The 26,878-nt window shown below is 50.2% G+C and overlaps 1 protein-coding gene and 1 long non-coding RNA gene across 10 annotated transcripts in view; one reads left to right on the top strand and one right to left on the bottom strand.

The window, feature by feature from the left end:
• Positions 1–15,720, bottom strand: part of BCL11B (BCL11 transcription factor B) — a 95,289-nt gene extending 79,569 nt beyond the window's left edge. Inside the window, exons 1-2 of one of the 9 annotated variants that reach the window (XM_074326958.1) lie at positions 14,584–15,720; positions 910–1,275 (exon numbers count right to left, since the gene is read on the bottom strand). In XM_074326958.1, coding sequence (XP_074183059.1) covers positions 910–1,275; positions 14,584–14,641 — 424 coding nt within the window. In that variant the 5' untranslated portion in view covers positions 14,642–15,720. Of the gene's footprint in view, positions 1–909; positions 1,279–3,656; positions 5,061–9,951; positions 10,049–14,583 lie in introns of those variants that run through there. The other 8 variants (XM_074326956.1, XM_074326961.1, XM_074326962.1 and 5 more) reach the window with 8 other exon arrangements.
• A 4,590-nt stretch (positions 15,721–20,310) lies between these two features.
• LOC141570807 (uncharacterized) lies at positions 20,311–22,889 on the top strand. The gene is made up of 2 exons (XR_012495260.1): positions 20,311–20,448; positions 22,026–22,889. It is a non-coding gene; the product is annotated as an uncharacterized LOC141570807 (long non-coding RNA).
• The last annotated feature ends 3,989 nt before the right edge of the window (positions 22,890–26,878 follow it).

The raw sequence follows: 26,878 nt of genomic DNA, 5'->3' as shown, positions 1-26,878 counted from the left end.
CCAGCCAGGGCACTCCCATTCTCCCTCCAGCTTCCTGGGCTCAGAAGAAGGATTCAGATGCAAACACTGTGGTTCGCACAGAGCCTGTGCGCCCTGGAGGAGACTCTGGCAGGCCACGGCCCTGTGGTGGGCAGACCTGGCTGGAAGGCACAAGCCCCAGACCTGTTCTTCAGGTGATAAGAACCAGCCATCCACATGGCCGGCCAGGTGGACATGCCAGAGGGCGTGTCCAACACCCCCCAAGGGGCACAGTACTCTAGCAAGTGCCCACCCATGAGGATAGGCAGTGTCAGAAGGGGCCTCTGGGATCTGGGAGCCTAGCCCCTCTTTTCACAGGTGGGAAACTGAGGCCAGAGAGAGGAGGGGGAGAAAATGAGCACTCCCATTTATAAGGGCCGTCCAGGGGCCGCCCACATGCAGCCCCGTTAGCTCACAACCCCAGTGAAAGAGGTTTCACTGACACCATTTCACAGACTGGGAAACGGATCCGTCGAATTGTGGATTTCACAGATTCCAACCCAAGATTCTCTGGCTCCAAAACCAGAGACTAAGCCATGAACCCCAGCAGAGTGAGGGTCAACCAGACTTCCAAATTCCCATCAGTGCTCCTGGCCACCTGTGCATTAAGCTCCACAACAGCGTCCCATTGCCAAAAGCAAAGCCACCATGGGCCATTTGGGCCTCCCTGAGCCCCGGGCCTGTCTCTTACTGAGGGTCACCTGGACGGTGGACCCTCGGAAAGGACGAGCCCAGCTGGTGTCCCAGAGGCTGTCCTGATAGCTCCTGGGCCATCCCAGCACCGACACCCTCAGATTGAGGGCAAGCCCCCCGACACAGCGAGGGGTGAAGGCAGGCATGAGACCCGGGGGGTGGCTTCATCAGCGGCCAGGCGAGAGCCACGTTCCATACCTGCAATGTTCTCCTGCTTGGGGCAAATGCCTTTCGTGGGCGAGAGCAGGTGGTCATCTTCGTCGGGGGTGACCTGGATCCCAATGTCCACCGGCTCGGACACTTTCCTGAGCTCAGAGCGTGAGGAGGGCGGCGGGCTGCCCTTGTCCAGGCCTTTGTCATAACAGGCACCCAGGCTGCCACCACACTGCTTCTTCTTGTGCTCTATAAAAACCAGGATATCCCCCAGGGGGAAGTTCATCTGACACTGTCCACAGGTGAGCAGGTCAGGGTCGGGGCCACCCACTAACAGCCCCAGGCCGCTGGGCTCCTCTATCTCCAGACCCTCGTCTTCTTCAAGGATGGCAGCCTCCACATGGTCAGCCTCTGCTGGAGAGAGAAAGGAGAAAGGGGGGGGCAGAAAAGATAGAGATGGGCTTAGGCAATCAAAAGCAGCCATCGTTCATTCCATCCCATCCCCACCTAGAGGCAGGCCCCCTCCGCTGCGGGGTGCCGGAGTTCACCAAGTCCTCCCCACGACTCCTGGAGGCAGGGGCTTCACCAGCCCACGGGTGACAGATGGAGCAACATCACGGCTCCCTGAGGTTGCGACTTCAGTAGTGGTAGTGGTGACCTTACTACTTTCTAGTTCATTCTCTGCCAATCCCCCTCCCCAACATAGCATAGGAACACGTATGTGTCCACAAGCACAGACACACATCCTGGTTTCATGAGAGACTCAGCCGTCCCAGACGTTTCAGCTACAGACGTGTCTCTCAAACTTTGCAGCATCGGAGAATCACCTGGGGGACTCAGAAAATCTCCCATGCCCAGGCAGCACCCCAGACCAATGACACTGGGACCCAAACATGAGGTTGTTGTTTTTTAAGACTCCCAGGAGATCCTGACTGGCAGGCAAGGCTGACGGCCACGAGCGGGGCGTCTCACCCTGCTGGGGCTGGATCTGCTGCACCCTCTCCCCTCCACCTTTCATTCATGCTTTCCCCATTCATGCAAGTCTGACTTGCATTCCTCTACCTGAGACCTGGCTGCATACCAGACAAGAAAACAGAAACCCAGACAGCCATCACAGGGCCAGGCCTTACGAGAGAAAAAAGCCCACAAGCTCAGAAAGCAACAAGTGAGCGTTGGTTCCAAAAGAAATACCGAAAGGAAAAGCAACGCCGAGTCTGCTGGCAGAAAGGGGGAGCTGGCTTTCCTGTCAAACATCCAGCACCTGGTCAGACTTCCACTGTTTTGTAGATGTCCCAGCACTCATCAAGTCCCCACTGTCCTTTTTTGTTGGTTGGTTTTATTCTCACTCCCAGAAAAAAAGAAGGAAAAAAAATTCTTCAGGCTGCAAAAGCATTTCTTGGCAGATGACAAACCACCCTTTCAATGGGCTGTACATTTTCATATTTCTTTAGCAGCCGACATACTTACTTTTTTTTTTTTTTTTAAAGGAGCGTAGGACCCAAATATTTTGAAGCTAATGAATGCCTCAAAAAGCAGCAAACCCCTCAGGAGAAAAGTGGAAGACTGTCAGCTGAAAAAAAGTGTCATAAATAAGGGAAGTGGACAGTGAGGTCGCATCTGCCCTGGGGGTCTGAACAAATTTGGGTGGGAATTTTTTGAGAGCAAATGTCAGTACTTGGGCAGATGGCATGAGTGCCGGGGTCTTCAGGGGTCTGGAACCCAAGGAGGCAGGCAAATTTTAAGTTCTGTGATATTTAGGAAATATCATGAAAACCACAGAAAACAGAGGGAAGGGATGGAAGGGAGAAAAACACATTCCGTGGCAGTGAGGTTATTGACCGGCCAGAGCCAAAGAACAGATAATTTAAGGAAAAAACTCTATGGCATCTTTCATCCTACACATAAATCACTGTTCTGTAGTTTCTGAACAGGCTTCTTCTTCAGGGCCTGTGAGAGTCCATGAGTAGGACTCAATTTGAACGGACTCAATCTATACAACATAGGACACGTATGAACTATGCATATATAGGTCCAAGAGTAGGTATTGCTGGGATGGGAAACTACCATTTGAGAGCCTGCCTGTGGGTCTAGAAAAGCAGGCAGAGTCTTCTCGATGCATTAAATGTAGACACGCGTTAGAAATGTGGCCACACAAACACACCCTGCTGATGAGGAAATCCTCAATCTGTGGTCTGCATCCCTCTGACAACAAGCACCTATAAGGTACGAGAAAACGTTTTCACAAAGCCAGCCCCAGAAACCATTAATTACCTTTAAAAAGAAGTCGGAGTTTACTTAAAAAGGAGTTGGAAGACAATGCTACATAATTAATTTACCAATTTATTTTATGAAAAGATGCTTTGCTATGGTTAAAATGTAATCACAACCCTCACGCCAAACAGTGGTTCGAGGAGGGAACTGGATTCCTGTGAACGGTTTGTCAGAATGTAAAAGGTAATTATTCGCTGCCTCTTTTCCCTTTAATGATCTAACATTGAGCAATACTGTTTATATTGAAAAACTCGCACCTTTAATTACCAATTACATATACATAATTTCAGAGCCAAAGGAGAGGGCTGTGAAAACAGTTCTTTAGAAATATAAGGATGTATTGTGCGCCATTTCTAGAGAAGGTAATCTAATAAATGGGAGGAGGGTGTCAAAATATTGTTTTGTTAAAAAAGAGAGAGAGGGGGACAAAGGAAATGAGCTAAAAAGCAAAAAACGACAAAATGAAATTGAGAATTCAAAGGAAACAGAGGCAAGGGCTGTGGTAGGAAGGGTGACGGTACCTGGTACCGCGGTGAGCAGGGCTGGCACACGGCCGGCAAACACGGCATCTGATAAAAACGAATGGCGACAACAGCTCATCCATCCACATTCCCAACTTGCTCGTCCTTTCAGAACTTGGGGAAGTGTCTTCTGTTGTTTAATTTCATCTTTGGTTTCCTTGTTTTGTTTTGTTTTGTGTTGCTTTGCTTTCCATTCACTGTTTCAGCCACGTCCATCACTCTCCTGGGCAGGAGTTGTAGGAATATCTCCTCTCTGCTAAGAGGTTTTGAGCTACCTAATTTCAAAATCATTTTCTAATTTAGAAGAAACGCAGACTCATTGTAAAATCAGCAAAGGTCACGTAGGCCTGTGTGCCAGCATTCCTTCCTGTCCCTGCCACCTTTTGCTGAGGAGTCTGCGTCACCAACACTGTCTCCCTTTCTCTCCTTTTTTTTTTTTTTTTGGAACATCTGGTGACCCTTCCTTCATGCGGCAGTCCCTGCCTTTTCACTTTCCTCAAGCTGCCAGCCCTGCGAGCCCCAATAATTAAGTCTGAAAGTACCCCAAGCCGTTCACTGTGCTGTAGTTCAGATTTCTGCCTCCAGTCCCCTTGCAGCTGCAGCCAACCAGCCTGGGCAGCCCGGCCCTGCTGGGGTCCTGGAGGCAACTCTGAACTCGGATCTCCACCTCCCAGACCCAGGATCCAGCCTCCAAGGAGGCCAGGAAGCAAAGAAACATCAACCAAAATACCTCCTTCCCCTCCCACTGCCAGTGTTGAAAGTAAAACTCAAGGTGACAGAGGGCATTCACTCAGCTCCAAGAACGGGGTTTCCTCTCCCCACCCCTGGGGTGTGGGGCCCTGCTGCAGGAGACACTTCCCAGGAAAGCAGCAATGTTACCCTCAACGTTCAGGTAGCAGGGGCACCCCGAACCCCCAAACTGTCAAACTTTGGGGTCAGAGTGGGTGGACCAAGACAGCCTGCTAAGCCTTAAAAGCTCACGCTCACGGCCTTCGGAGACACCCCCAAAGTCAGGCTGTGGTTTCATTTCCGCTGGCAGGCGGATACCACGCTGGGTGTGTGGGGTGCGTGTGTGTGTCTGTGTGTGTGTGTCCCTTCTTAGAATTGCATCGATAATGGAAGAAATAAAAGGAGAAAGAGCCACACAGCCAAGCTCCGAGAGGGGCAAAGTGTGGGCGCGTCTGGCCCTCCTAGAACCCTCCTTTCTCTGTCCCTCGGGCACTGGAACCACACAGCCCAGCACAGCCTCGGAGACCCAGGCCTCTGCTGTGGCAGGCAGAGTGGTCCAAACTGCCACCCAGAGACGAGAAAGCATCAGAAAAAAGATACATGCAAACAAAAACAGCCTTTCAAATTCCCGGCCCCTGCAAACCAGCCTTTCAGGGCTGCCTTGTCGGGCAAACTCAGGCCTTACAAAAAGACGGCAAGATGAGCTTTCTCCTCTGAGATGACGTCTGCTTTCGTGAAATACTCCCCAAAGTGTCAGGCAGCCCCGGACAATACTGCTGCTCTCACTATTATGCGCCGAATAAAGGACGGGATTGCTAAAATGTTGGGACTCATTAAGAGGAAACACGAATGGATGCAGCAAGCCACTTGTCCCAATGTCAGATATCAGACTGGGGTGGGTTCTGAAATGTGAAATCCTAAAGCACATGGACACACACACAGTTAATTTTCTTTTACAACAAAACCACATTTTATTTACAAGGCTGGGCCTCCTCCCAGCTGGTGAAGGCATTTAGAAGCAATGAAATCAGGATTCACAAATAATAACGGACATTGTTGCTAACTGTTCAGGGAGGCACTTGATCCTAAGACAAACTCTCCCGTGCCCCTGCCTCGCTCGTGCCTCGCGCGGGTCGGCTGGAAAGGAATTTGGGACAGAAGACAGAAATGGGAGGACATGGATGACACAGGCCCAGCCAAGCAGCCCACAGGCCCCCAGCACTGCACAGGCCCAGCCGGCCTTACCTGGCCGGTGATTCCCCCACAAGCAGGGCCCTCAAGGCCCCACCCACCCTGGTCCAACTGTCTCTGCGCCTGCCCTTCCGGGAATTGCAGCCAACAGGCCAGCCGGCCGCTGTCCCCAGGGTGCAGTGCACGTGGGTTACTGCCACACACAGCCCACAGGCCATGGCCCCTAACCCTGCACTGATCCAAATCTAAATCTCTTATCTTCCATAGCTGAGCCACAGTCCGGGAGAAACATACATAGAATTATTGGTTCAATGATAGGTGGGGAGGGAAGGATGTGGGGGGAGGGTTGCCAGGTTCTTAAAATTGTGTGCCACCAACGTCACAGATGCCATCATGATGTGTACACATGTTTACAAGAACTGTTCAGCATCCATCCGCCCGAGCTTTGCATCCGACTGGAGACTTTACACCTGCTTCCTACGAAGACGGAGCCCTTGCCATCCTTACCAGCATCTGCGAAGTGCTCTCTTCCTTCTCCTCAAGAACATTCAGGGAGGGGCTGGGACTCTGGGCGACATCGAAATACCACCAATGTGCACACTCGACAGAGCACAACACTTTCTGAGCTGCCATCAATTTTTAATTTATTGGATCCAAGAGAAAATAACAACCATGGGGAGGGGGGAGAAGGGTGGGGAGGAGAGGGAAGGAATCAATTCTTGGTGGAGACAATAATCTATGGCTAGATGATGTTTAAAGGCACAAGAGGCTTTATGAAGTTCTCCGAACAGAGGGAATAATAAAGTGCCTGGCAGAGGGGACGGAGATAAGAGGGGACCGTCACCCAGCCAGGGATGCGTTCGGAGGACTGTGCTCCGAGGGCCACAAAAGTCTAAGACACACCTGTGGGTGGGGGCCACAATCCGGGTCCCAACCATCTGCCCTCCCAATTTCTGTAGCCAACAAGGCTGGGAGCTGCTGCGCCCTAGGAGGGTCCAAAGCAGGACACATCACACAGATGCACTCTCTCCCCTGACCACCTGCCCTCTTGCACAGAGGTCTGAGGAGGCTACCTGTTCCAGGGGTCACAGAGATGGTGGCCCTGCGCCACCCTGAGACCCTCCAAAGGCCACCTCCCTACCACCCTCAGATCACTACACGGTCCGGTGCATACAGAGACCACCACCCCACAAAGCCCCATCAGCTCCACGCCAACCACAGCACACATCTCAAAGTGAAATTTTCAAGACTTCTGACATCTGGGCAGAAGACAGAGGAGAGAAGGGCTGCCTATGCCCAACCTTCTCTGGCATGTGGGTTTCCCTGCCGGTGAAAATGACCAAGGAGGGGTCTGGCTGACTGGGCCCTCAGGGGAAGGCCTGGGCCTGGCCTGCATTCCAGGAAGTCAGGCTTTCTGATCCAAGAAGAGGTTTGGGAATGGGAAGAACCTCAGCCACACAGCCCAGACAGAGGACCAGGTGGAGAAGTCCAGGGTTGTGAGGAGAAGCCCCAGGTACACACATGTTCCTCCACTTCCCCAGCCAGGCATCGGGACACTTCCACTCATCAGAAACAGCTCCCTGAAAAATACCCTACCTTGCTCTATAGACTTCAGTCCAACCTTTCCCCACCCCCTGCCGCATACACCTCTCCAGAACTCCAAAAACTGGGCTCAGCAAACCAGGTCACACACATTCAAAAGCAGAAAAACAGACCAAATGAGTAAGGAAGGCAGCGTTCAGGTCAATTCACAGATCCTATCCATGACTAAAAGGTTACTTTTTTAAAAAGCCGAGTCCATGATACCAAAGAATGGGGTGATCTATGATTTGATAAATAAAACAGTTGATTCAAAAATAGAAATAAAAAAAGATTTGCCACCCCGTACAGAAATCCATCTAAACACATCCAGAAGATTCCACAAAACTGCAAATGCCTTAAGTCTTCACAGCCACGACAGAGCCCGTAATGATGCGATATAAAAGCTCTCTCTGCAGCCAAATGAAGAGGTTTGTTTTATTTCATGCTACTCTTTTTCAAAGGTGCTACTCAGAAGAAGGCCCCTCCACACGGTACACGGGACTGCAAGCCCTCAGCTGGAGGACTTTCTCTGAGGCAGGCAGCAAATGGTACCGGCAGAGCCGCTCCGCTTTCAACATCTCATTTCCAAGGTAGGCGGTTCACCGTGGCCCCGTTTTTTGTTTTGTTTTGTTTTTTTTCTTAGCAGCACATCCATTTCTGAGGCACATGTTAATCACAGTCACACTGGCATTCAATTTGCTGGAGTCCTGTTCGCGTGTTGCTTTAGTAGAGAACTCATTAGAACATTAACAAATGTATTTGTATTTCAGCAGTTCAGGGAAAGGGGGGCATAAAAAAGTTCTGTAAAACAGGATTTGGGGGGTTTTTTGTTTATTGTTTTTACTTTGAAGTTACTTCATTTTGTGTGGCCTGGGATTTCATTATAGTAAAACAGCTTGGCCTGGCTAATTCAACACCCAAGCAGATTATCAGCTGCCTCAGGAAAAAGAAAAAAAAAGAATGAATTTCTTGAATTTCAGCAACTACACAAAAGATTTGCATATGTCAAAATGCCGGACAAGAAGTCCCCGTGAATGTAGTACCATTAATCAAACCTCTCGATCTGGTGTCACTTTTGCCAGTGAAAACGATGCTGCTCCCCCCACCCCCTCCATGGCTCGTGCAAGAAGTGTGTCCCTCTGCTCTCATGTGTCTCCAAGTAGCCCAGTCGCGGCACTTCTTATACACACCTTGGGAAAACTGCTCAGGAGGCAGTCAACACACAGCGTTTCTTGGGGAGGGGAACAGAACCTGACGGAGCAGATCTCAATGACATTCGGCTCCCTGGGAAAAAAAGATTTGTGGGAGCAGAAAGCAGACCCTGGGGTGGGGGGACACACGCAGAACACAGAGACCCCCAGGCCTGATCATGTGAGTAAATAAAGAATGCTGTGAAGTGACAAAGCCATACTCAGAGCAGCTGGATGACACGGACATTCATTCCCGGTGTTATTCTGTACCCGCTCCCCATTCAAAAATAACTCAGGGTCCCTACAGCTAACGCCACCTTCAGAGAAGGATGCTCAGCCAGCATCAATAACTGGATCGTGCCATGCAGGGCATAGTCCCCAAAGAGCATTTATTTTCCCTTGTCCTCCCAGATGTGACACAGCATTAAACCTAGAGGCCAAAGTCCTTGGAGAGTTTCAGCTAAAGGTAGCACCCAACCAGACAGCCAGAGAGTCCTTCCTTAAGCTACAGGAGATGCAGAAAACAGTCTCCAAAGGTCAAGAACCCCATCTTTACCCTCCCCCATACATATATATATTTTTTTCTTTTCAAGCATTGTCATATCTGTGGTCTGCGTTTAGTTACAGCTTGTGAAACTCCCCCAAGTTCCAAGGCACAGGATTGGGGATTTCTAAAGTTAATGTTTTTAACGGTTTTCTGTAGGCCAGAGGCCACTGCCCAGCCCAAGGCAGCGAGGTGACAGTGCCACTTCATCTCTGAGTCGTCAAATGAGCTCGCTGCCGTGATATGCTTACAACTGGCTCAGTTCAAACATTAAATGAAGTAGAGAAATCATCAGATAAATTGCTGGCCCTCGGTACTGGAGAGTAAAGCCTCCTTCTCCAGCTGATGACAGCACCAGGCTTTTGTCTGACCTAATTTATTTCTCTTTCAGGTTAGAATAAAGCACTCTTTCGAGTCGCAAGGTAACCTCTGCTGCCCATATATTGAACTCAAACACAGGACTCAGGGTTAACCGTGCTGTTTCCAGATTTCCTGAAACTTGGAAGACATTATAGATCCAGAAATCCCGTGATCAAAAGCACACATATTCCCCAGCACTGGACTACATGTTTAAGGGAGAAATCGTTTCATTAAAAGCCACCCATTACCAGCCCTGTTTGGGTGAAAGGTATTAGCAATGCTGGATCTAGCAAGCATTTACTCCTTCCAAAGTTTCACACGTTATTTGAGTTGGCATTTTATATCGTGGGGGAATGACATTACTTCCCTTAATACAGTGGGAACATTACCTAATAAATGGAATTGAGAATCCACGTGTTATAAAATCTGAGCTAAGAGGATTTCCATTCATCAAGCTGTTTTAGGTACACGACTCCCCAAAGCAGCGAATCTCAGCTGTTCCTGGCATCTGCAACGTGCAATACAGAAACGGACAAAACGAGGCACACTCTTCCCAGACCCCCTGCCCGATCATAAATGCCTTCGCAGACTAAAGGAATTTTCAGGAAGTCAAGACCACAGACTAATCGGGGGAAACATACCTATTCAAAACTAACCGTTTTAATGGTTTCAAAAAGAGAGAGAAAGAAAAGAAAAATACCTCCATCTGCCAAGTAAGGGCTTGTAAATCAATGCCGATAGCTTGGAAATAGATTTCTCAAACTTATATTCTCATTTTGTCCTGCTCGAATCTCTGCAGGAAAATCAATATTACAACTTCACACTTAAGACATTTTGCAGCAACGTAAAGGGCCTCGGCTGCCGACGGAAAGCCATTCCTAGCCGGTTGTAGCGAAGGCGCCGAGCCATGACACGGGCGCCGAGCGCCCCCTAGCTGCCAAGTGGAGCCAGGCGCGGCGCGGCGCTGCAAGCTTGCCATCAACCAGAAGCCAATGCAACTGAAAGTTTATTTTGGAAAGTCTTTTATCACAACAAGCAACAGAGATTGCGAAGCGATCGAGAAGGGAGATGAAAAGGAAAAAGAGAAGGCTGGTGCAAGCCGTCTTCTAAGCGAAAAGACAGTGCCAAGAGCTCGATTCTGATAACACGCTAGAAATTGGTGCGCTCTACAGTCGGAAACTGGTATCTATTATCAACGAACTGTTTTGCCTGCTTCCATCTCACTGAGACAGAATGCTAATTATTGTCAAATGCACCCAAAGTTGGCCTTCACTTCAGTCAGGAGGACCCATCTGGCCCTGCACAGTGGTCAGCAAAGCACCACACCCAACCCTCTGACCTCACTCAGCTCCTTCCATGTCCTTAAGGCCAGTTTCACCAAAGGAACTGCATTCACTCCAGCACTTAAGAAATGACTCGTTTTCTGTTACGAAATATTTTGAAGGCCAGACAAAAATCGCCAAGGCCAGAGCACAGGCAGATAGCAACCTTTCCCCCTCGAAAAGAAAAGAAACATGCATCTATTGTACATAATATTCAGGGAGGGAAAGAATACCCTTTAAAAATATTAGGGATTGTTAAAATATGCTCACGGCTGTTTTCTCTCAGGTGTGAATTACAAATGAATAAAATCAGCCTGGCATAACACCTTTGATGAACACATTTTATTCTCCGGTGGAATCAGAGCAGCTGACTTATATCACACTTCTAATGATATGGGGTTTCCTTCTGTGCAGAAGAAACCAACCTCACTCCCCCCACCAACTACCAAAGGTGGGGGGGGGCATACCTTAGGAAATTTATCAGAGGCCCAATTTTGAAAGATATGTGAACAACTGGAGATATACTATACCCTGGGGAGTTTAGATAATTGTGAGCACAGCCGCCTTCAAAATATACAGCTAAAGCAAAACCTAATTTAAAGGGCAACCATGGAATTAACACAGCCTAACTTCCGAGTCAAATCTTGGGTCTCTAGTTGTTTTGCAAAATCATGAATTCCTACGACAAATTTCTCATCTTCCAGGGAAACCTGTTGGTGGGTTGTTGAACAAACACCTTCATCAGGGTGGTGTGATTGACCATAGACATCTTATTTCCTTCAGAAAGCCCCAGCTCCTTCATGGACTGGTGTTCATACCCCACTCCACTCACCCTATCTGTACAGCCGGCTCACCGCCCTTCCCTCTGCCTGGTCAGTCACTGTCCCTTTTCCTCCCCTCTTCGCTATTGTCACTGTGTTTTTTGTGTGTTTGTTTTTATTAATAGCTGTGTCTGTCTTCTGGTTTTAAAAGCCACATCCATCTGGGTCAAACATTTTGAAACAAACCAGAAGCCCAGGTTTTCATCCCCAGCTGTCTCCCACACTCTTTTATACGTCCCTCCTCTTCTCACTGGCCCTGTCTGTAAATTTAACTAGCTCATTATGGAGCCCTTCTCCACCCAAGATTATCGAGGCTATTTGTGTGCTCTTGGTGTTTCCCAGACCATCAGTTATCCTAGGTTGCATCATCCCTAAAGAACCTGGGGCTACAGCTCCCGAGGCCAGCGGGCTGCCACCCAATTGAAGATACACCACGTTATAGGTGGTTTCGCTCACATTTAAAATTGAAAATGTGAACCCCAGGTGGGGGCTGTGACAGCACCTGTTTTGTTGGTCAGGGCTCCAGAGCACCTTCAACCCTGCATCATCACCATCACCATCATCATCATCATCATCATCATCATCATCATCATCATCATCGTGGAGGGGCACTTCCACAGGCCATGCAGCCTAAACTGCACCCAGGTCTTGCCTTTCCTTGCCTGCACTCCCACCTCCCGGTGACAGGGGACAGACAGAAAAGCCAGCTGCTTTTTGATAATGAATAGCCTTGTGTGGAAACTGGTTGGACCACTCTCCCTGCTTACATCCCAGCACAGGCTTTAGGCTCCATGTGCCCTGAAAGGCAGGCAGGATACCCTTTGCCCTCTTGTCTCCTATCCCCGCCCCCCTCTTCTGCTTTGCCTCTCTCTTTTCCCTCCCTTCCACTGCTCCAGTGTCATCCTCTTTCCCCAGCACTGCTCTGAGCAAGGCTGAGAGAGACATGGAACAAATGAAGGATGGAAGGCTGTCACACCAGGCACCTCATGCCCCCAGCACCCAGCTGCCACCAGTCCTTCCTGTCAGGGCTTTCTCCTGATGTCCCAGGAATGCCAGAAGAGGAGAGAGCAAAAGGAAAGCAAACCTACCTGCTTCTTTCCCCCTGGCTTCTTTCGCTGCTGCCAGCTTAGCAGTACACCCCTGACAACTCCCCCTTCCCCGAACCCCTACCCTCAACCTCCCCCTCCTCAAAAAACAACCCTTGCAATTATACAGAGGCTACGTGGGGCACATTGCCTCCTGGAGAAATTAGGCATCTGCAAGTACAGACAGTATAACCACCACTCCACTATCTAAAGGTGGGGATGGGCTTGGAATAAGCGATTGGTAAAGGACAAATGTCAACTGGCAAAAAGAAGAACCTTGATCAAACCAGGCTCAAATCTGGTTGCACAACATTTTGTTTTAAATGCAACCAGCGAGTCCTCTTTCATGTTAGAATGGTGAAAAATAAAAAAGAAGTCCTCTTCCCTCCCTCCAAAAAGGCATCCCTCTCCCAAGGTGAACCCCACTTAATATCTATTCCCCTTCCCAAAAAATAATAATAAATCCACAAATTCTTACTAATGTATCTGCTGTAACAAAGGAGAGATGGCAGCAGCAACTGCTCCGAGCAGATGGCTCCTAGGCGGGTTTTCAGGGGAGGGGAGAACCCTTTTATATATTTATTTATTTATTTAAATTTTAAAAAATATAACATAAATATTCGGCTCTCGGCTGCCCCGCAGCCAGTCCTCTGCGGCGACTGGGTGCGCAGCCCTCTCCAGCTCCGCGCGGGCAGCCCGGCCCCAGCCTGACTAGGTGATGGGAGGATTGCAGGAACACAACCTGCACCGCGGTCTCGATGGCACCCAGAGGATGCTTTTTTTCTATTGCAATAAAATAAAACAAAACAAAATAAAATAAAATAAAATAAAAAATAGCAGCGGCGACCCAGACACCGCGAGAGAAAGGACCGCGGGGAAATGCTCGAGCGCGACGAAGCAGCCGCCGGCCCGGCAGGGAGAGCTGCGAGCCGACCTTCCCGGTGCAACTATGCGGGCACCCGGGGCGAGCTCCCCTGCACACCCCGCACCTGGCCTGCTCACGCTCTCTTTCTCCCTTCTCTAAATAAACCCAATTGGGGCGCTGGAAGCTGCTGCGTCTCTGCCCTGCTGCCTGACTGCACGCCCCGCCACTGGCTTGAAATCCACAAGATTCCAGCCCAGCCGCTGGATTTCCACTTCGACCTGCCTTGTTTATTTAGATAGAGAAGATGAAAGATACTGAGACAGAAGGATGCGTAAAAGATTGATAGGTCTCTCTCCTTTTCTTTTTTTTTCTTTTTTCCTTTTCTTTTCTTTTCTGTTTTTTTTTTCCCCCCACTACTGTTTTACAAGCACATCCCTCTCTTCCCACTCCTAGCTGACAACCCTTGTTCCCCCGTGGCGGGTATTTTTCACCAGCCCCAAACCCCCACCTTTTCTGGAGTGGGGGAAAGAAGACAGGATCATCCCAGGAGACAGCGGAGGTGGGGAAATGCGGGGGGGGGGGGGTGCATGAGCCCGGCAAACGGCCTTGCAGCTGGATTCTTTTGCAAATAGAGGAAGGGAGAGAAAGGCGGCTGCAGAACCCTAGGACCGGTGTGGCCGGCGCTCTGCCCCGCCGGGTGCAGCTACCGGGGACTCAGAGCCGGCGGCCGCCCGTTTCCCCACATCTCCCGCATTCCACAGCGCACCCCGCTCTCCTCCGCCCGAGCCTTCAGCACGGACCCACGCGCTCGCCAACTTTTCCCCACTTCCCGGCTGCCCCCTCCCCCTCCGCTCCCCCAGCCCCCTCCCCCTCCTCTCCAAACCCCGCCACCAGCGCCGCCGCCGCCACACACGCCGCTCGGAGGGGCGAGCGTCCAGCCGGGCTCCGCGCGCACACACACACCTCCTCCAGCCTGCGCGCCCCCTCTCCCGCCCGGCACCCGCTCCGCAGGCCCCCGAGCCGGAGGCGCGTCTGACTGCGCAGCGCCCGGACTGCCGGGGCTGCAAAGAAACTTTCCTATGGCCCCCCGCCCCCCACAAGGCTCTGGGCCGACGCACTGCCTCTGGAGCCCGCGGGCCGCCCCGGCCCGGGCCCAGCTGAGCCCGGCTCGGTGTCCCCAGCCCCGGGCGCCCGGAACCCCATCCTCCGGCCCCTCGCGCTTACGCCGCAGACACTTACGGGTGATGAGCTCCCTCTGGGACAAGTGCTGCGGGTTGCCCTGTTTGCGGCGGGACATTGCCCCGGCATCTATTCTGGCATCGCCCGGAAAGCTGCTCTGATGGGGGGAGCCGGGGGTGGGGGTCGGAGCCGCCGCCGCCGCCGCCGCCGCCGCCGCCGCCGCCGCGCCGCTGCCGCTGCCGCTGCCGCTGCCGCCGCCGCCGTGCCTCCTCTGCCCGGGTTGGTGTTTTGGTTTTTTTTCTTTTTTTCCCCCCTTCCTCTCTTGCCCTCTCTTCCTCCTCTTCTTCTTTATTTTGCTCTTTCTTCTATGCTGTTTTTTGTTTTGTTTTGCAAAAAGAAAAAGAAAAGAAAAACCTCTCGATCTAAAATAGGAAAAAGAGGCAAAAAAAATCTGCTGTTGCTTGCCGCGGACTGGCTGGTTTCTTTAAAAAATATATATTCTTTTGAAAGAAAAAAATCCTTTGCACTTCTTCAAACTGCGTGGCCTCCTGGACTTCCAAATGTCTTCTTGAACTTAAACCGGATTTTGCACCGGCTCCTGACACTTTCAGGGTCTGGTAGGTGGAAAGCGCACTTCTACCAGGAGGGGGGTGGGGGGAAGAAAAATGCAAACAAATAAAAAATAAGAGAAGAAAAAGAAAAGAAAAAAAGCAAAGAAAACTTGGGGACTTGTCTCGTACCCCCCTCACCCCGCCCCCTCAAAAAACCCAAAGCAATGTAAAACTGCCCGGATTCGGTTGTTTCTGGGTTTTCTGCGGGCTGCCTGTTTTTTTCTCGGAGACTGACCCTTCCGAGGCTCTGGGGGGACTCCAGGAGCGGCTCCTTCCCAGTTCACCTGGCAGGCTGGCGCCGGCCGGAGAGGCTGCCGGGTCCCCAGGAGCGCTCCCCAGCGCTCCCCTGGCGCCGCGGGCCCGGGGGGAGGTGGGCTGAGGGGCAGCTAGCCCAGTGCGCCTGGGTCGGTGCGGGCGCGGACTGGGAGCTATAGATTGCAACGTGAAGATGGCGGAGTCCGGGTTCTCTGGGAGCTCTCGGTCTCTCTATGGCTGGGGCTGCCTCTGTACAATGGGATAAAATTCAAGTTCAAGTGCGGACGTGACGTTTAATCTGCACCAGAGACAAAAAGACCCAGAGAGTCGGAGCACTGGGGGCGACTAGCGGTGGCTTTTTAACATTGTACCCTGTAAGAGAACAAGAAAGCACACACACACACACACACACACACACACACACGCTCGCGCGCGGCGCTTGCGCGCGCGCGCACACACATACACACACACACACACACACACACTCGCCCGTGCGCACACCCGCAGATCAGGCCGGCCACACTTGCAAACGGCGTTTTTGTGCACTCATCTACTCCTCGTGCAGGGCAGCGCAAAAGGGGGGCGGGGGAGACGGTGGGCAGGATATTTTTCAGTAAAAGAAAATTCTCTTGTCCCTCCTCCCCTCCTGGGAGCAGGACCCCCTGAGAAGGGGGGCGGAGTACATTGTGTGTGGAAGTAAGTTGAATCAACGCCAGTAACTCCCAGCCACCCACCAAAAGCTGTCGGACTTGGGGGGCAGGAGTCTGGGGGACGCTGTGCAAGAGGGTTGAAGTGGACGCAAGGACTGGGGGAGATGGTCAGTTGCTTCATCACCCAGGAAAAGTCACTTGGTTGTTTATACTTTTGTTTTATTGGGGGATCAGGGTTAAACTTCCAAAAAGTGTCTCTGTATAAATCCTGGTATTACAAACTCTGGGAAAGCGAAGTGGACATTAAAGATACTAAGAGGAGAGAATTAAGATCACATTTGGGGGGAGGAACGTGGACCTTGTTTGAGTCTCATTCCGGAGGAGTGTTCACTCGAATCTGTGCGCTCCCGCCACCTCACCCCTTTAACTACTTGGAGAGTCAAACACGGGCCCCACCCCCTAAGGCCAGGGTCTGCAGGGAGCATGGGGGTACCGGGGCAGGGGCGCTCCACGTGGGAGAGGAACTTGTACATGCTGACCCAGAAGTAGGTGTGGCCGGATCTCTGAAGATACTCGGGTCCCCCTGTTACCTCCCACCCCCTCACAATTACAGTAACCTGGAAGTAACGCCTCCCCCTGCCCCCCGCTCCACACACACACACCCAGTGCTCTTCTGCCTAGGGCAGGACTTGAAATCGCCGGTCTGACTGGGAAGGACACAGCTGCCTTGTCAGCCGTTTGTTCTGCACCCGGCGAGGACAAGTGGAGTTGCGGGGGCCTGTCCGTGGCCCAGGGACAAGGCCAAACCGTGGTCCGCGTGGACATCGCCCCTCCCAGCCGGATCCCTCCCCAGGCCACGGCCAACTTCGTCTATTTGAAGACCTGACCTCCCCGGCTGGGCGCGCCAAGCAGCTAGAGCGCTCTCCCTTCTCAGGGTTTCTCTGGTCTGGGCCTGAAGGCGGCCAGGGCGGGTCGGGGCCTGGCTCGGGGCTGGGCTTGGCGGGCGAGCTTAGCTGCATCCACCCCACCCCGCCCCCAGGCCCAGCTCCCTTGGCTTCATCCGAGCGAGGGGCTGGGCCGTGACGCCTCAGGGCGCGCCACCTCTCTCGGGGCCTTTTCCTTCGGGGGCACACGGGGTTTTTGTTCAACCCCAAGGTCTTGGGTGTGGCAACGGGACCAACAACTTAACAGAGCGCAGCGCCCATTAGTGAGGACAGAAAGAGCTCCCTGTCCAAACCACCCCCAAAAAATAATAATAAAATGTGCCCTAGCATGTAGTTTTGCGGATAGGCTGCAGGGTCGCGGGTCGAGCGGGTGGAGACTGGGCTGTGGAGGGGGGTGGGGTAGGGCCAGTCGGCACTCTCCACCCCTGGAGAATCAGGGATCTGATTACCTGGGGACTGCCCGCAGCTGCCCACCGCCCCCAACTCTCACCCTATCTCCACGTGGTCCAAAGTCTAGAAGCACCTCCCTCTCCTCCCATCCCGCCCCACCGCTAAAATCTTTCCAGGAAAGTGGCCTAAGAAAAAATGCCCACACGCACCTTTAATAAACTTCTTAAGAAAACTATAAACCAGTCATCCCGAGTCGCGCAGATTCTTAAATTTGGGAAAGCAGCTCTTTCTGAGACTTGGCGTTGTGAAGTCCAGAGCGGTTTAGCGTTTTGCCCAAGGTCACACAGCCCTTGGGGTAGCTTTCGACTCAAATCGCCTCCACACGCCTGCTGCCCGCGCGCCCCCTGCGCCCCCGCGCGCGAAATCCCGACCCTCGACCCTTGCCCAGCGAGGGCTGATTACAATGAAAGAGGACCAGGTCTGGGCTGGAGGTAATGGGGCAACCCCCTCAGGTAAGGGGACTCTCAGCAGACTGCGCAGAACGCTCAGGGGCCGGGCTGCAGCTGCCACCTCCCGCGCGCTCAGGCGGTGAGGTCTGGGGAGGGGGGCACCTCCGCCCCACCCCCGGCAGGAAGTAGCGGGCAGGGGGCGGCGCGGGCCGCGACTGACCGCGGAGCACTTCCTCATTGGCCCCACACTGCCCCGACGGCGGGAAGAGGGACGCGCGGGCGGGCCGGCGCAGGGCCGGACACGCCACCGCCTGCCAGCGCGCTCCATCTCGCGGCGGCCGGGGAGAGGCGGCTCTGGCCCTGCCCAGCCCAGCACTGGCCCCTTCGCCCTCCGCCTCCTCCTTCTCTCCCGGGAGGCGGCCGGGAGCAGGCAGCGAGCGATCCCAGCTGCCGCTCCAGTCTCCCTTTTTTCCCTCTGCCCGTCTGGCACGGGCGTCATTAGCGCTGAAAGCTGTTAATGTCTGGTCTCACAGCTCCCCCTTTAGTCTTGCTGCGCTCCCAGTCTCGCGTTCCAAACCGGATCAATAGCCGCCTCTCCTCCGACCTTGACCTCTCCCTCGACCCCTCCCGGCCTCGGCAGCTGGCCCACACTAAAATTTCTCCACTCTCTTAATGCCCAGATAACAGGCAGCGGGCCAGAAGGGGTGGCAGAGCTCGGGCCACAGCCGGATCCCTATCCCTTCCTCAAGACCCCAGGCAGACGGAGGATCCAGTACCCTTCTGAGAAGGTCACTCCATACACACACACACACACACACACACACACACACACACACACACACCATCCCTTGATCTACCAATCCTTTGTGTAGAATAAAAGTCACTCCATCGGCCAAAAAGGGGAGGGGGAGGTGCAGGTGCTTAACATGTGAATATATAAAGGAAAAGTGCAAGATGAACATATGGTCCTAAATATTACACAACTTCACACTTATTTCTCCAGCACCTGCTGTAGGCCTACTGTGTGCTGGGCCCAGAGCTGGGGCTTTGTGCGGACTGGAATTAGATGGAAAGAAATGCTACATTTTCTGTACTATTGGGGGAAAAAAGAGGTCAAAAAGCTTTTTGAACTCACAAATATTTCCCTGCTCTTCTTTTTCTAGCTTCCTATTGCACTCCAGCACATAATCCCCCATATTCTTGGTCACTTTAAATTTCTTTATAGAGGAATAGTTCAGAAATCAAAAATCATTTCATCAAATCAGGGTGCATTTTTATTAACTTGTGTGGGGCTCTGCTTCCCTATGTGTGCTACATATAACACACCATGCCGTGGGGGGCAGATGAAACAGACACATGACCCCCCAGCCAGGCTTCTTGTTTAAAATTCTTTGAATCAAAGAATACTTAACTCTTAGCTGAGGTAGGGCTCTGTAACAGGTTCTGTAATGGTATCTTTGCCTTCTGAGCTGTTATATTTTATATTATGTCTTTACAAAAATTTGGAAAGAATCAAGATGGGTAGTGTCAGTTGAAATGGGAACCCCCAATGTTTCTGCAGAAAAGCTGTGCAAAGAGAACGCGAATCTTTTGGCATTTACAGGTGTGGGGCCGACTCAGAAGCAAATTGCTAATTTCTGTTCCTCGGGATCTATAAACGCTATTGACTGAGAAGAGGAAGATAAATAAACTGCATCGATCTGATCAGTGGATTGACTTGTTTTAACTTTTGAGGAAACTGAAATGGAGGCACTAAGTAAATCCTATTTGTGTACACATTAATAAGGCCCCCAAGATGGCTCTTAACTCCTTCCTTACAGTTCTAGAATCTCTAGGAGCTATCAAATCCAGAAGCATAAAAAGACAAAAGAGGTCTTTAGGGCTTCCTGGCATATCTTCTAGAATTATTTGATGTCATTTCTGAAAATTACAGCAAATTTCTAAGTGCCAGAAGCACTCAATTAAGGCTTTGCTGGATCTGGAGGGGGTTTTCTGCACTGTTACCTCATAGCAAAGGTGGGACCACGAAACCCGCCTCCCAACAATTGCTTGGTTGATGCTCTCCAGGTACTGAATTTTGCAACATTGCTTCTGTTAAAACATGTCACCATTTGTACCTTATTTCTGCAAGAAATACTTGGGTTTTATACGGTAATAGATTTCCGAGTATTTTTTAACTACATAAAGCATAGGTATGTCTAGGAAATCTAAGAGGCACCATTGCCTCCTGCCTTTACAGCTGCAGCCTGCAAGGGGTTAAACCAAAGGCACTGTTCCTGATTCATGTATTATTTTCCTTAAAAAAATACTTCACCCAGCTCTTCGTATATGAAAAAGACTCACACCCACATCGAATGTTCCTAGCTCTGTCCCTGTCATCAGAAATGATATTGAATGGCTTCAGTACTAGGGGATCTGGAACTATTTCTACAGCTTTCTCACCTCATTTGGAATTTTCTTGCCTTGCTAATTTTAATTCTTTAGTTGAGTCATCAATTCAAATTTGGTAGGGACTGCCATCACCCAGTTGGTCGGCTTGGAAGAAACATTGTTCATAAAAATGATCGACTGCACCAGGTCCCGCCCTCCACGCCCCTCATGCACAGAGATCCCAGCAGCTGTGCAGGTGGGTGTGGGTGTGGATATGGGTGTGTGGGTGTGGGGGTGGGTGGGGGTGGGTGGGGGTGGTGTACAGAAAGGGTCTCTGCTCCTTTCTGTCTTGTCTCCAAGTCTCTATACTGTATAACTGAAAGTGTAACACACACACACACACACACACACACACACCAGTTTTAATTCAGTCATCCAGTGACAGTCAATCTCCCCTGTTGAGACCATCCACAAGGAAGAGAAAGAGAGTTAAAATGGTTCATTTGGGGAAAGAGCTGGGAATCAGAAGGGAATTTTCAGTTCTGACTCTGGCTGCTACAGTGAGGTGTCTGGTGATGGGAAATGGCAGGGGGGGGGCTAGGGTGGAGGCAACAATGATCACCTTCTAACAAGGGTTTTATGGGGCTGTGAGGATTAATTAGTTTGTATCCTTAAGCAGTTTGAGAAAGAGGGAAGTTTCAGTAAATGCTAAGCCGCAGTTGTAGACAAATCTGACTCAGTTGCAAGCTCTGCACACACACACACCCCCACCCAAACCAGGCTCTGAAAATTCCTGTTTGTGCTGAGATGCACTACAAAGGAAGTGGTGGAGAGGGAAAGTGAGGGGGAAGTACTTGCTTAGGGAAGAGAGAAGGAGAAAGTGGCATGAGTCAGACTAGCATCCTCAGAAAGACACAGCTAACGAGAATGCTGCAACGGGGCACTTACTGAAAAATGAAAATAAAAACCAGCCAACACCTTGCTTCAGATATGCCTTCCAGAACTGGAAAAGAAAAAGGGTTCTGGGAGATCTCATCTGTTGTTTTGTAGTTCTAGAAACAGCCACGTATGCTTTCGAGTGAATTCAACAAAGGTGGTTTGTGCCCTAGAAAACACTTACGCAGTATTCCCTCAACAGAGAAGGGTTAAGGTTGCAAGATGGCAAACAAACAAGCCTCCACAACACAAAGTTTGAACTGCAGGAATGTTATTGGAGATGGAATAATAGATCTATAGTACGTGGAAGTTATAGAAGTTGTTTCATTATCGCATATTAAAACATTGCATCTGCTTGAAGACACACTTTCAGCTCAATTTACAAGGCAGACAATTTGCTACAACAAAAGATAATTAATACTACCCAGGGAAAACTGAGATGCTGGATTGCTGTGCTTTCTGGTACAGTGTATTAGTTTAATCTGGGTCCTTTTTTTAAATAAAAAAAAAATGTTTTCACTGTGATTTTAAGCCTTTGGGATCATTGAAACAACAATGGCTTCTAAAATATGGATGTGGCAATAACATTTCCCATTTGAACTTGTGACAAAGCCCCTCTGCCTCTCTCCTCTCTCTCTCTCTCTCTCTCTCTCTCTCTCTCTCTCTCTCTCTCTCTCTTCCCCACATGTGTCCTGCCTGGAATGGAACACTGGACAGCAGCAAAGATAACCATCTCTGTCTGATCTGTCTCCGATGGTCTGCAATCTAAACAGGGCAGATTTATGGTCGATTTTTTCACATCTGAATTTGGGTCTCTGGATTCAAACGGGTAGATTCGTCAGCCATGGGGGTTTAGCACAGGCATCTGCAGTTTCATTATTTGTATCTGCTTAACAGGAACAATTAGAGAACTGAAGAGTGAGGACGCCTGTTTGGGGACCGTTTCGATATTGTACCCAGACCACACATTCCGGCTGGAAAGGAACATAGTAATGTATAAAGCATTAGTGGATTTAACACTCCGCATTGTGTTTGGGGAATCGAATTGTCGATGTTTCTGGCAAGAACTCATACTCCGATTGAAATCTATCAAACACCTTAATTAGCTCCGGGTACCTAAATGCACCCAACCCAGAAGCAAGTTGGACAGCATGAGAGGGGGCAGGCCTCCCTCATTCCCCCAGGGCCCTGTGGCCTCAGTTTCCACACCAGGGTGCACGGGCCATGGTGGGAAGTCGGACAAGCCCTTGCTCGTATCCTGGCAGCCACTGGGGACATGATTGAAGGTGTTTGGATGGTTTGCAGGGTGTTGGCTAACGGGATGGGAAGAGGCCACAGTGACACAAAGCTGTTGCCGACGGTAACTGGAGTCTTTTCGTCAGCCAACCGTTCCACCTGGACCTCAGTACAAATTATTGTTTTCAATTACCACCTGTGTATTCCTTCCCATGCAACTTATTGATGTAAAATTACAGCTATACCGGTATAAATAAGTTATGCTGCAGTTGTAAAATGGAAGAAATTTTGTTGTAGCAATTATGTTCAGCAAGATGACAAAATAAATTTCCAGAGCTGTGCCTGCAGTAACCTGGGGAATTTAAACCTCATAATTTCCATTCATTTCAGATAATTTGGAGTAATTTCTATATGTAATAACTTTGTAATGAAAAACACAGCGGTACTGAAGTGATTTCACTCCGTTTTTTTCTCCTATGGTATACATGGCACAAAATAAATGATAAAAATAATATTTCCTTTTTATATGTGTGTGTGTTGAGTAATTCCTTCAGCAAAAAATCATAAACTAATACCCGGACTAAATCTCTGTCCACAAAATGAAAAATAAATTGAGTTAAAGAAAGTGAAAAAGTATGAAAGGCTGTGGATGTTTTATTGTGAGTTTATTGAATTGTCTTATTCCCAGGCTCCTCCTGGTCTCTAAGGGGTGCAGTTCCCAAGTAAGGGGCAAATGCAGGTCAGGTCCCAGACTCCCAGGAGGTTGCAGGGGGACCCCCAAAGCTGGAATATCCATGCCAGGTGGTGATTTCTCCCCAGAAACCATTAGGAAAGGTGGTCTCCTCCTGCAGTGAGCTGTTCTGCTCTGAGTTGCTTTTTCCCACCAAGGTCTTCAAGGGTAACTTTCACTGCAACTGGACATGACCTGTTAGGCTGGCCAGTGGTCCTGTAGGTCCTCCTTTAATTAACGACACAGTGAGGTGGCGCTGCACTCCCCATCTGCATTGGTGCCCAGCCCAACCTCTGGCAGCGACACCCACCACTGATGCACACAGCCCCTGAACGCCCCGCGTAATGCAGCAGCAGCTCCCATTGAGTTGCTAGAGGTGACGAGGGTTACAGTGGCTGCATTAGCTCCGAGGCCGTGCAACTACCTCCAGCTGTCGCCAAGAGTCACATCTAAATGAAAGATGAGGCATCCACCCCCTAAACCCTGCCTGCCAGGAGTGATGGTCAGGCCAGGCCAGTTGTCAGCCCCCTTCCCACCACCAGCCAAGGAGGCTGCCTGCTGCCTTGAACTAGAGTTTCCCCCGTGCCCTGCAAAAGGAAGGGGGAAAGACAGAGATAGATGACCTGGAGATGACGAGTATCAGAGAGGACTAAACGGAAGCAATGGGCTGAAGGGCAGAAAGAGACAGTAGGGTAGACAGAGGGTGTGCTGGTTACATTTGGGAACGGGCAACTAACTAAGATTGGTACAGACTGCTGCAGAGTATACAGCCCTTTTCTTCCCTGACTTGAATGTGTCCTCCCGGCAGGGCAGGACACAAACAGCTTGGTGCACAGCCCCACGGTGCCACTGGGAGTTGGAAGACCTCATGCAAACTGCTTCCTGTCTCCGTGTCTCAGACCCTCATATTACACCCAAGACGTTGTGAGAATTACATCAAATCATCTATCTGAAAGCCCCAGCACAGGGCCTGGCATTTAATCAATTACAGACATTATTATGTGGGCTTTATGCTGGGGTTGAGAGGAGACTCACACCCAGCGCCACCTATGGCAGTTTCATTTCAACACTGAAAAGAGCTATTCTCCTCAGATTTGATTCGCGAACACATTCAACTAACATTGGTGAAGCACCTACTATGGGCCAGGGACCAGGCTAACCTCTGCTAATACCTAGAGGAAGACGTCATAGTCTGTACTGCAAGCAACTATAGCATGTCACTGGGCTCTGAGCTCCTAGCAGCAGAGTCTGCTTTTTCTCCTGTGCCCAGGGCAGCTGGCACATACCGTGTTTCCCCCAAAATAAGACCTAGCTGGACAATCAATTCCAATGTGTCTTTTGGAGCAAAAATTAGTATAAGACCGGATCTTATTTTACTATAAGGCTGGGTCTTATGTAATATAAGAGCGGATCTTATATTAATTTTTGCTCCAAAAGACACATTAGAGTTGATTGTCCAGCTAGGTCTTATTTTCAGGGAAACACGATAGTAGGTGATTAATGAATGAGCCAGCTAGACCTCCATACAAGACTTAACACATCTGCAAACTGGCACAGGGGCACGGAAAAGGCTGAGCACACAGAACAAAGGCCGGGAAGAATACCCTTGGTATGTCAGCAGGTGTCATCTCAGAGATGGGGACCCTAGGGTCACCATTCGTTTCCTTCTAGTCTCCAAATTTCCCATAATCAGCATTTATGGCTTTTACAATCAACCCTGCCAAAATGTTAAAAAGTTGTAGCAAATGTACTTTCAGGGGAAGAGGGGGGAGGGTAATTAAAAGACCACCTATGAAAAAAATGACTGAAAGGAGATGCAGGAAGGACAGCCACCTTTGTGTTAGCATTATGGGGTTAGAGAGTCTTTTAAAAGAACTTTATTCCCCAAACACCCTAAAATGTCCTTAAAGAAAGACTTGCCACCACATTTTTTGTGGTTTCGTAAAAGAATCAAGGGCGTGATCACTAGGCTATGAAGAATAGCTTGAGATGAAGTCACAGGAGAACGCTGAACTGGCATGGGACCATCATGGGTGCAGGGGGACTACAGGGCAAGGTTGGATGGTGTAACCAAAAAAATACGGTGAATGTTTAAATTTTTACAAAAGTTATTACAGTAAAAGACACATTGCCACTAATCCCCCTCAGAATACTCCCCCTCGCTTCAAACACGCTTTTCCCATTGTTCTTGCCACGTTCTGAAGCAATTCTGGAAGTCCTTTTTCATGTGTGTCTTTAGTTGCGCTGTCGTGGCTGCCTCTATGTCCTGAATCAATTCAAAACATTTACCTTTTATGGTCATTTTGACTTTGGGGAAGAGCCAGAAGTCGGATGGTGCCAGATCCAGTGAATAAGGTGGATGAGGACGCACCGTAATGTTTTCATTTGACAGAAATTGCCAGATACCAGAAGTGATGTGTGACACAGAACATTGTCATGATGGAGGATGAAACCATTTGCCCATTTCATGTTAATGCATTATTCGTGATCCATGAGTTATAGCACACTTTAAAACACACCTTCTCTCAACCGTAGCTCACACCCGACTGACTGAACCGAACAAGTTGAAACTTGTCACACACTTTTAGTTACTAAGGTTTGATGCCCCGCTTTCCGTATTGAAGATCCCTTCCTTTCTGTTGGATGGCACTGGGCAGCAGCATTCACTATAGATTTTTTTTTATCACACTTCATAAAGAAGCTGCCATGTTTTTTCCCCTTCATTCTATTCTGTCTGGGGATCTCCATCACCTGAAACTGCTCACTGAGGCAAGACTCTCTCAAGTCCAAAGGGGGTGGTTTGAAATGCCACCTCTCCCCTGGACCTTCGGAGGACGAAGAGTTGGCTGCTCTTGGTCCTGATGGAGCCTAGGCTTGCCCAGAGGCATCTGCCTCAGACAGCAGCCTCGCTGGGCTCTGTGCTGGGTGCATGCTAAGTGGGGGGAGGGCCGGGGGATACTTTTAGACACTCACAATGAAGAATGTCCTCTTGAAGCTTCACCCTCCTTCTGTCATCCAGGGAGATAATTCGTTTATGCAGCTTTCACAGAAGACTGACATTTTCAACTTTTTTAGCAGAATAAATTTATAAGGTAAATTAGGGGGTGGGAGCCCTGGTGTCCCAGGCAGATTCAAACTGGTAATTACAGAGGCCTAATTATGTATTCACCACAGAGCCTTCTGGAACAGCGAAGGCTACAGGATGGCTCCTATTCTTCCTGCAGAGGACATTCTCCCCTGGAAGCTTCACAGCCAGTTCTGGAGATGCGTTTGCTTCCAGCCCTGAGCCCTTGTGGAGAAGTGCACTTGTCACCAGCACCCACGCTCTGATATTTGCAGAGAAAACCCTGACCCTAGTCAGGGCACCCAGATTTTCCCTAACAGCTGTGAAGTCAAATACTTTTTAGATCAAGGATCCTGACTTGGATAAACTAAAACTTAAAAAATAAGAAAAGGCAAATCCCCCTCGAGTTCTAAATGTACATCTACCAGCCTATGGCATCAAAATGATCATTGTCACAGCCTTCTCCCCTGTGTGGCTGGGTACTCCTTGGGGTGGGCACATGTGTTTTCCTTCTAAGTGTCATCAGAACTCAGTGTGGAGTCTGGCCTCAATGTAGTCGCTGAATGAATGCAAAAGTGCTCAGTGGCCCTTAGAGGAGAAAGACCCTGGGCCTCAGCAGGGGCGGGGGGAGAACTGGGTGAAAACCATGCCTTTCTCATGTATCACCAGGCACCACAACCTACTGGATCACCCTCATTCATTTTCCAGTGGCCTCTCTGC

This window comes from Rhinolophus sinicus, linkage group LG03 (genome assembly GCF_036562045.2).
Source record: "Rhinolophus sinicus isolate RSC01 linkage group LG03, ASM3656204v1, whole genome shotgun sequence".
Taxonomy (NCBI): domain Eukaryota; kingdom Metazoa; phylum Chordata; class Mammalia; order Chiroptera; family Rhinolophidae; genus Rhinolophus; species Rhinolophus sinicus.
Note: the sequence above shows the minus strand (reverse complement) of the source record. Positions and strands in the feature narration are given on the sequence as shown.